Source organism: Crotalus tigris, unplaced genomic scaffold, assembly GCF_016545835.1.
Source record: "Crotalus tigris isolate CLP2741 ecotype Arizona unplaced genomic scaffold, ASM1654583v1 scf7180000018340.3345759, whole genome shotgun sequence".
NCBI classification, from domain to species: Eukaryota; Metazoa; Chordata; class Lepidosauria; order Squamata; family Viperidae; genus Crotalus; species Crotalus tigris.
In genome coordinates, this window is record NW_024096953.1 from 2,313,977 (window position 1) to 2,324,725 (window position 10,749).

General features: G+C 47.2%; 1 protein-coding gene across 5 annotated transcripts in view; it reads right to left on the bottom strand.

Moving 5' to 3' along the window:
• Window positions 1-9,212, bottom strand: part of DIXDC1 (DIX domain containing 1) — a 45,402-nt gene extending 36,190 nt beyond the window's left edge. For 3 of the 5 annotated variants that reach the window (XM_039350561.1, XM_039350563.1, XM_039350562.1), the window contains exons 1-2: window positions 8,932-9,212; window positions 2,229-2,361 (exon numbers count right to left, since the gene is read on the bottom strand). In XM_039350561.1, coding sequence (XP_039206495.1) covers window positions 2,229-2,361; window positions 8,932-9,197 — 399 coding nt within the window. In that variant the 5' untranslated portion in view covers window positions 9,198-9,212. Of the gene's footprint in view, window positions 1-2,228; window positions 2,362-3,954; window positions 3,978-4,419; window positions 4,512-8,931 lie in introns of those variants that run through there. The other 2 variants (XM_039350564.1, XM_039350565.1) reach the window with 2 other exon arrangements.
• Between the last annotated feature and the right edge of the window lie 1,537 nt (window positions 9,213-10,749).

Genomic DNA, 10,749 nt, shown 5'->3' on the forward strand with positions numbered 1-10,749 from the left:
GTCTGAGTGCAGTCTGGACTTCCTAAAATGTTATAAAATAAACCTATCAGATCTCCACTTCTTAACCTCTGAGATCTCAGTGCACCAGGAATGAACATTTATACACAATCTTTTTACCATTTCTGAAGTTAGGATGCTTGCATGCAGCCACCTTCCTATATCGTATTACAAAAACGGATGTTTATTATTGTCTAGTCAAAATGCCTGCAAAACCCAACCATGAAACATTAACAACTGCAGCATGTCAAAAGTCCCCTCCTCATATAATCTCGGGAAAAGGGAACCGTAGCTAATGAAATCAAATTGGACTGATTAGTGTAAGACACCAGGGAATTTTCAGTGCAAACAGGGGACAGCTGTCTCCAGTCCTTAGCACTGGGAGGGGGGGGGTAGCTTTTAAAAACAGCTATTTTTTTCATCATAAACTCTGAAATCCTTCGAGATTTCTGCTGAGATGGTTGCTGTCAGAATGAGCTGGCAGGATGAAATCCCTTCAATGCAGTTTAAATGCTGAAAGAGACGCAAACAGGGCAGGGGAGGCAATATTGATGAGCTGACGTGTTTTAAGGTTTTACATTTAGGCTCAGAACATTTAGTTCTCGAGTTACAACAGTAATTGAGCCCCACAATTAGTCGGGAGTTATCGTAAAGCAGGAGACCACATGACCAGACCCGATTTTATGACCTTTTTTGTAGCAATTTTTAAGCAAACATCACAGTTGTTAAGTAAACCCATTATCTGACTGCAGGGTGCTGCAAACGGGCTGTGCTGTACGTTGGGCTGCTTGCTGAGCATCCAAACTTCAGTCCCTTGACCAGGGGAAGACCCAGATGTTATACTTTTCAAACAAGGTTATAATAACTAGCTTTAGGAGAGTCTGTCGTAACTTTGAACGGTTGCTAAGCAACCAGCTGTAAATTGAGGACTGCCTGGGTCATTCCAGACCCACGGTATATAAAACTTACTGCTGATTTGAGACACGCAGGCAGACATCCCCCTCAAAAATAACATCCCTCGCTTAACTTCCCATGAAAAGCAGCCTTATCAAGATTTATATTCCAATTTTCCCCAAAGGGTTCGATTCCTTCAAATGGTTGTTTCCTCTGCCAGGCTGAGATTTCAAAGGGCTGAAGAGTCAAACCCTGAAATCTGAAGCTCGTCTTAAGAGGTGGAAGCTGAGAAATTGATCTCGGGGTTTGCTGAGCACAATATCCCTGGACGCCACTCTCTGCAAATGAAAATAGACTTTTTCCGGAGGGCTGGATCTGCCCCTGGGCTGAAAGGGGACAATAACGCCTTTCATTCATCTCCAGAAAATCATAATAAATGAGGTCACTGGAGCAAAGCTGCTCAGGGCAGCTTAGGAAAGAGATCTGCTATCAACAGGAATGGGCAGGGCGATAAAAGAAATGGAAATATGACACCCCAGTCCTACTGTGAGACACACACCCCCCCCCCCGAAAAAAACCCTTCAATTTACGATCATAATTAGGACATTTCCACTGCTAACTAAGGCAGTTTTTAAGTGAGTTGCACCAACTTTTGATTCCAAATATTTTATCCATCCCAAAAAGAAACTTCAAACGTTCAGCTGAAAGGACTTCTGTAAAGGCTGCAGCGACAGAGATACCACTTAACCGAGCCACAAATAAGCAGAAATTAAGGAAAGCAAGCAGTGGTTTTACAGCAGCAAAGACCGCTTAGCTCCCTAAAATATAAAATCACAATTGGTTGATAATGACCTCTGCTGGTGGAATCTCATAAAATAAATCCTTCTGCCCCCAAATATCTTCTTTTGCTTGCTCAGACACAGCCTGTGCGATGGGTATTTTCAGAGATCATTCCTAATTATTCTCTCTGCATATCTTAAAAACTAAAATGCATCATCTGATGGTAAGAATTTCAGAGCTACCTTGTGAGACCGAACCGTATTTTGCTCCTAACCAGTACCAGGCATTGGTTGCCCTCGTTATGAAGATAGACTACTTGGCACACGGGAGGCTCTTTTGGGCATTGCAAGGCACCAAGGACCCCAATCAGCTGGAGTCAAGGACCCAGGTTAGCCCTGGCTCTAATCTTATTTTTATTTTTCTTGACTTTATCATAATTTCTTTCTTCGATGGTTGCAAGCTATCCACAGTCGCTGAGATTTGGTTGCAAGCTACCCACAGGCTTCATCAATTATTATTCGTATTATCCTTCAAATCCTTCATGTATTAAGACTTACTGAAGTTTCCCTGGGCTGTGATGGATTACCAGCTCTTCCTTCCTCAGCTGGGGCCTCCATGCTGGCGCTTAGAAACCCGGACGAGCAGAGATGTCCATTTTCGGTCTTAAAGACTTCAAGCTGTCTGTGCCACCTGCGACAAATAAAAAGCAGGTGCGTGTAGAGCAGATGTTGCAGGGGAACCATGATAGTCTATGCTGGTAGAACAGGTTTCCCAACTTGGCAACTTTAAGAGGTGTGGACTTCAACTCCCCAAATTCCCCATGCAGCACAGGTGGACTTCAACTCCCAGAATTCCCTGGTCCATACATGCTGGCCAGGGAATTCTGGGAGTTGAAGTCAATGTATCTTAAAGTCATCAAGGGTGGGAAACCCTGGAGTAGAACATCAGGAACAGTCTGAGAGAGCATCTCTTTAATACATTTGAGAAGGTGAAGTTGCCAGACTCCTTCAGGGATGCAAGCTGTCCTCAGCTTGCAATCACTGAAGTTGTAGGTTGAAAAAAGTGACAAGCCCACTCCTCAGACTTACAATCATGGCTGCATCCCCATGATCATGTGATCAAAACTGGGGCACTTGGCAACCAGCATGTATTTATGTCAGATGCTTGAGTTACCCTGTGGTAAGATGGGTGGCCAATAAATTTTAATAATAATAATAATAATAATAATAATAATAATAATAATAATATATAAATTACCATTTGCGACCTTCCTAACAATCAAAGTCAATGGGAAAAGCTGATTAGCGTGATTCACTCAATTACAGTGATTCACTTAATAACCGTATGATTTACCCAACAGCTGCAGTGATTCACTTAACAACCTTGGCAAAAATCGTCCTAAAATCAAGTGCAACTCACTTGACCCCCGCCTCGTTTATCAATGGAAATTCTTGTCTCAATTTCAGTCGTAAATCAAGGACTATCTGGCAAAGGGCTCTTATATTTACAGCCAGATTGTACACTGACAAAAATTAAATGTTCCTCTGAGACTATGGAAGGCCCCTGAAAAATTTCTCCTCAGTGTCAAAACTTATTTATTGTAGTGTAGCAATTTACCGATTAATTTTTGTGAATGTATCTGCTGCATACAGTTTTCCTTTTCCATCCCTGAAGTTATATTCCACCATCAGGAAAAAAAAAAAAATCTAGATTGCATCTGTAAAAGTGATCTTATGCCTTATTAAATTTCTTATTGCTGACTCTTTGCTCTTTCTATGCACAGAGCCTCGTTTAAAATGCTGCTTTCCACAGAAAGGAATATATATGTATAAATAAGTTAAAAAAGAATATATATATATATATATATATATATATATATATATATATATATATATATATATATATATATATATAAATTAAAACCCTAACTAATAAGCCTGATATATTACAGGCTCTTCTCCATGCTTATATGAAAGCACTAAATTTAACAGTTTAATAATTCATAATTACATTTAATTAGAGGTATCAAATGCTGGTGCTTTCCTGAGCTAAAATCAGGGGATTAAAAATAAATTGGAAGGAACAAACATGCCCCAATAAGATACATACATTTGTCACCCTTAAGTTTCCTAATATCCACTCTTCCCCACGGATTATTCATAGGGACAGTTTGCAAAGCTTTCCACTGGAAGACCAGCACAGAAATCTTCTACAGGGGAGGGGGAAGGGAATAAAGCAGAAAGCTTTGCAATCTCCACCTCCCCCAAAGAGCCCCCACCCTACCCAACATCTTCCTTCCATCTTTAAATCCAACAACTCTTGACCACTCACAATCGGGTTTCTGCAAACCCCTTCCCTGCTGCCGGCCTATTTTTTGGCAACTTTGCAAAGTCCATTCCCTGCTCCCCCCTCCCTCCAATTTTTGCAATATTGCAATCCATTCCCTGCTGGTCCTCTACACCCCCAATTTTTGCAACATTTCAAAGACCATTTCCTGCTGCCCCCCTATTTTTGCAACACTGCAAAGTCCATTCCTTGTTCCCCCCCATTTTTTGCAATATTGCAAAGTCCGTTCCCTGTGGGGGCCCCAAACTTTTGCAACCCTGCAACCCCCCCTCCCTTCTTGGCAAAGCGGCCTGGCCCGGCAGGGGAGGCTCTGGGGCTGCCGGGGGCCGCCGGGCTCGGGGCGCCGGCCCCCATGGACCCCGGGGATCCAACATTGGCCCCCCCAGTCCCCCTGGGACGCACCTTCGGGGTCTCCCCGCCAGCAGCAACGCGAGGCCCGGCCCGGCGGGGTTGCATCGCCTCCCGGGAGCAGCCGGCCATCCCAGCGCGTTCCCGTTGCCGTGGAGATGCGCGCCGCAGCGCCCCCTGGCGGCTGGACCGCAAAGCCCATCCTCCCTGCTCGGTTGGGGCTTCTTGCAGGAAGCCTATTTTTAAAATCCAGATTAAATCCCCCACAGCCCAACCCCTCTTTTTGCAGCGATGATGGGCTAAGAGGCTGGTTGCTGGAGCGCAAAAGATTAGTACCGCTTTATAAAGCCCTCGTAAGGCCACACCTGGAAGACTGCAAACACTTTTGGTTACCATACTACAAAAAAGATGGTGAGACTTTGGAAAAAGTGCAGAGAAGAGCAACTAAGAGGATTGAAGGCCTGGAGACTAAAACATAAGAAGAATGGCTGCAGGATTTGGGAACGGCCAGCCTAGAGAAAAGAAGAAACAGGAGTGACATGACAGCAGAATTCCAGTATTTGGGGAGGGGCTAACACAAAGAGGAGGGGGTCACTTTATTCTCCAAAGCACCAGAGGGCAGGACAAGAAACTATGGTTGGAAACTGATCAAAGAGAGAAGCAACATGGAATTAAGGAGAAACTTCCTGACAGTGAAGACAATTAACCATGGAACAGCTTGCCTCCAGAAATCACTGGGGATTTTTAAGGAGAGACTGGACAGCCACTTGTCTGAAAGGACATAGGGTCTCCTGCTTGAGCAGGGGGTTGGACTAGAAGACCTCCAAGGTCCCTTCCAGCTCTATTCTATTCTATTGCCAAAAGCAAAACACACAACCCGAACTGGCTCCAGGGCTCCATTTTCAGTCTGCATTGCTGTCATTCGAATTGTGCTCCTGTTTGGACCTTTTTTCTTTTTGTATTTCTATTGTATTGCAAGCTGCCTGGGGTTGCTTTGGAGAGTGGGGTGGCAGCGTGGAAATCTGCCCCACCACCCAATTCTTACAACTGTATTCCTTGCATGGGATGAATACAGGTAGTCCCCGACTTGCAAGTTTGTTTAGTGACCGTTCAGAGTTACAACGGTACTGGAAAAAGGGACTTGTGACTGTTTTCACACTTATGATCTTTCTAGCATCCGCATGACCATGTGATCAAAACTCAGACGCTTGGCAACTGACTCATACTTATGACAGTGAGTGTCCTGGGGCCACGTGATCCCCTTTTGTGACCTTCTGACAAGCAAAGTCAAGGGGGGGGGAAGCCAGATCCACTTAACAACCGGGTTATTAACTTTTCAACTGCAGTGGTTCACTTAACAACTGTGGCAAGAATGGTCATAAAACGGGGCAAAATTCACTTAACAAATGTCTCATTTAACAACAGAAAGGTTGGGCTCAGTTGTTGTACCTTAATATATAAATATTTGATGCGTGTAACCATCCTTGGGGCACAAAGCCCACCCAGGGAATGGACAGAGCAACCTGCCGACCTGGGTCCACAAAGACCTGGCCAGGTCGTGGCGGTGGCCCATTTTCACGTCCACTTTTGACATTATTACCATCAATGCATTGCAGCTGCTAAAAGACGGGTCAGAAAGGGTTAATCCAACTGGCAATCCACCTTGATGATAAGAGAAGAAAAAGAGAAAGAGAAAAGGAAGGAAGGGAGGGAGGGAGGGAGGGAGGGAGGGAGAGAGGGAGGAAGGAAAAGAAAGAAATAAAAATTGCCCAAGCCCCAGATGTACGCCATGACGGCCAGGGAGTTGGAGGAGCTACGACGTTATATCGACCAGAACCTGGCCCGGAGGTTCATCCAACCATCTCGGTCATGGATAGCCACCCCAGTCCTGCTTAAGGAGAAAAAGGACGGTTCCTTTCAGTTCTGTATGGACTTCCGCGGGCTTAACATGGTTTGTGTGGAGCACCTATACCCACTCCCGTTGATGAAAGACTTCCTGGCCCACCTGGGTACGGGGCGTGTGTTCACGAAGTTGGACTTGCGGAAGGCCTACTACAGAGTCCGTATAAAGAGCGGTGATGAATGGAAGACGGCCTTTAACTGCCCACTTGGCAGCTATCAATTCCGTATAATGCCTTTTGGCCTGCAGGGGCCCCCCACGGTATTTATGCAACTTATCAACCAGGAGTTGCACAAACACTTATACCGCGGTGTCCTTGTGTATTTGGACGATACCCTCATATATATGACCACCTTGGAGGAACACGTCCACCTGGTCAGGCAGGTACTGAAGAAACTGTTGGACGCCTGCCTCTTTGTGAAACTCTCCAAATGTGAGTTTCACCGGGCCCGGCTGGACTACTTGGGCTACAGGATATCAGGGGATGGTGTGGAGATGGACCCACACAAGGTGAGAGCAGCGTTAGAGTGGCAGGCAACCCGCACTCATCGTCAGCTACAAAGTTTTCTGGGCTTCTCCAATTTTTACAGGCAATTTATCCCCTCTTTTGCCGTGATAGCCCTTTCCCTGACTGACTTGCTACGCACAAAGTACACCACGAGTAAGCCACGTCCCGGACAGCTGCTAGAGTGGTCTATGGCCTGTCAGAAAGCGTTCGAGGACCTGAAAGCCCTGTTTGCCAAGGAACCGGTCCTACTCCACCCGGATCCTGAAAGCCCCTTCGTAGTCCAGGCCGATGCCAGTGATGTAGCTGTGGGGGCTGTGCTGTTACAACAGAATGGCCCCAGGGTTGTTGCAGCCATGTGCGTACACGTGGAAGTTTTCGGCTGCTGAGAGGACGTGGGCAATTTGGGATAAAGAAGCCTTTGCGGTACGGTGGGCTCTGTCGACATGGAGGCATCTGCTGGAGGGAGCAACAAAGCCATTCGAGGTGTGGACAGACCACAAGAACCTTGAGGTTCTATAGACATCGAGACACCTGTTGCCCAAGCATGTCTGGTGGGCCCAATACTTCTATTGATTCCAGTTCACCCTGAAGTATGTACCGGGAGGAAAGAACTTCTTGGCCGATGCGTTGTTCCGCATGTCCCAGTACCATAGCAGGCGGGAGGAGGTTGTACAAGCGATCATGCCTCCCTGCCAACAGGGCGTGGCCCGAGTGATTCCTCACCAGTTGGTGGGTGATCTGAATCAAGAACTACAAATGGCCGTCCAGAGCAATCCCTGGTTGAGGGACCACCCAGGCCTCCTGACACAGAAGGACGGGTTGGCTTGGAAAGGCAACAAATTGTACATCCCAGAGCTCCTGAGGCATGTGGTTCTCAAGTGGTGTCACGACGCCAAGCAGGCAGGCCATTTCGGCTTCCTAAAAACATTACACTTCGTGCAGCGTCAATTCTGGTGATTTCGGGTTAAAGTGGACGTAGAGGTCTATGTAAAAGGATACCATGTCTGTGCCACTGCCAAGCCCCGTACTGGAAAGCCTTTGGGCTTATTACAGACAGTAGCAGATCCAACCCGGCCATGGGAGGATATTGCCATGGACTTTATTGTAGAATTACCAGAGAACCGAGGGTACACCGTTATCTGGACTGTGACTGACCTGTTTCCCAAACAGGCCCATTTTATTCCATGCAAGGGGCTACCATCAGCCCGTGATTGGTCAGGTTGTTCATTGACCATATTTACTGTCCCCATGGAGTCTCCCGGCGTATTGTATTGGATCAGGGGGTGCAGTTTACCGCACAATTCTGGTGGGACTTCATTAGATACATAGGGTCATCCCAGGTCTCAGCTCGGCATACCACCCCAGCACCAAGGGAACGGCTGAGCGAGCAAATGCCATGGTGGAGTGCTCCCTACAATGTTATGTGTCATATCAGCAAACAGACTGGGTAGACCTGCTCCCATTCGCCGAAGTGGCCTACAACAACACTGCATAGCAGCACAGGGTTCGCCCCTTTCCAGGTGGTGCATGGGGTGGATTTCATCCCGATACCTGAGTGGCCCCAAGGGTCCCCCTTGCTGTGTACACCTCAGGAGTGGATGGCACGAGTGGAAGGCCTGTGAGGCAGGGTTAAGGAAGCATTGTAAAAGCGGAGGCAGAAACGAAAGCGCAGGCTGATAAAAAAAGGCCGAGCACAAGCCCTTTCAGATGGGTGACTGGGTGTACCTGTCCACCAAGTACCTATGTTCGGGGGTGCCCTGTAAGAAACTGGGCCCCAAGTACATAGGTCCCTTCAAGGTGATTCAGGTCATAAACCCGGTAACCGTGTGGTTGCGGCTGCCTCAGGCCTTTGGGAAGGTGCACTCTGTGTTCCATGGGAGCCTGCTAAAGCTGGTGATTGGTTCCCCAAGGGGGCCTGTAACTAAGCCAGCAGGCCTGGTTTCTGGTGACCAGTTCGAAATACAGGAGATCCTAGATTCCCGGATCCACCATGGACAAGTCCAATACCTGGTAAGATGGAAAGGGTACCCCGTCTTGGAGGCATCGTGGGTGCAGAGTGGGGATGTCCACGCCCCATGGCTAGTGCAGGCTTTTCATCACCTTGGGAGGCCAGGGGGTGGGTCGGCAGAGGGGCCCAACAGAGTTGTCATATGCTCACCTATGTCTGCTTGCTTTCCAGGTGGGGCCTTGGTAGAAGGGGCCTCCTGTCAAGCCCCTGGGCTTGGCATGAACCGGTGGGGGACAGGGAAACAGCAGCCAGCCGAGGTCCGGACGCCACTCCGGGGTGCCGCCCAACTCCCGAAGACCAGCTGGGAGTCGGCAAGCTGGCCGGACACCACCTGGCTCCCGAGGGTCAGCTGGGAGCCGGTGAGGCTGCTGTGCACCGTGGCCGCCTCCCTCCATTGCCACAGATGCCGGGGACATCCCTACCGCCAGCTGGGCATCGGAGGCAGGCCTGCCGGACGCCAGGGGATTCACTGCTCGCCGCAGCCACTGCTCACTTGCACCAGACACAGGGGAATCCCCGGAAAGCAACTGGGTGATGGAGCCAGCCGGCTGGATGTCGGGAGGCCGTCTCTTGTCGTTGCCGCTCCTCCTGTAGGGCCGGTGGCACGGGGAAGGTGCTGGTTGCTGGAGAGGCCATGGCCTCATGGACAAGAGCTACCTGTTGTGGTGCCATGCCAGAACTGGGCATTGGATGGATGCCAGGCAGGACAGCTGGGGCTGCGGAGGCTGCGTTGATGCATCTGAAGGGGGGGAAGGCGGAACTTGAGCTACGGATTTTATCCATACAGATCGGATGCTGGCTTGCTGATTGGGGTGGGGCTGGAGGGCCGTTTATGTAAGGCACTAGGAGCAATTCACTCCCAGTGCTGACTTTTTCTTTGCATTAAAGTTTGCTGGTCACCTGTTCCTTCTGTGTCTGGAGTTTGTCGGCAGCTAGCAGAGGACAGCTGACAGAAAGAAAGAAAAAGAAAGGAAGGAAGGAAGGAAGGAAGGAAGGAAGGAAGGAAGGAAGGAAGGAAGGAGAAACGAAATCCAGGGAAAGCATGACATTTTTTTCCCACAATAAAATCAGCACAGGGTTAACTATAAAAAATATTTATTTTTCTGTAATAAAAGGTGCAGCTCAGGAACCAGGAACCAGGAAATTAACTATCTCCAATAATTCTCTAAACACCGAAAGGAGGAAGAAAACAGACCTTTCAAGACACAGACTTACTTTCCAGAAAGTTTTCCTCTTAGTAGGACTTCTAAGGTTATTAAACTATTCATCGTACAAATATTGATCATTAGAAAAAGGGGATACGCAGATTTTAATTCTTTCCAGCTTGACGGCTGCTGAAAAGGATCCCAGAATCCATTTCCTTCATATAATGTTTAACAGAGTAACTGCTCCATTTTATTATGATTTTGCCAACGGAAACTCTCCAGTTACTTCAATTATTTGCAAGATAAAAGATAAAAGCCTGTGCTCACATCAAGAATTGTTCATTATGAAAAACGTGTGTGAAAGTAAACACCAGCAGAAACAAGAGACCAAAATAAAACAAACAAAACAAAAACTCCCTTCTGAGGTTCTAGAGAAACATTTCACCCACATACGTTCTTGTGGACTTTAGAAGGCCAGAATGAGATCTGTTCAGGCTGAAATACTCTAAGCAATTCATAACATATCAGTGAGACTGGCTAAAAATTAACCCTGATATTGAAGGATAATTATTGCAAGGTTATATCTCCGAGGCTCAGATTAAAAATGTGATCAGCCTGCTTGCATTCACATAGAATTCATAGGGTTTACAGGTGCCAACTCTTTATAAAAGGACATTTTTGTGCTGTTTCGGTAAAAGTGTTGCATAAATTAGCTTGAAAACTGCTACCTTAAAGTGGGATTTAATGCTTAAAAAACAGCATGCAATATTCTCATATTTAGTTGTGATGCTTCCAATCGTTCACCCTGGAGCTCTATTTTTGA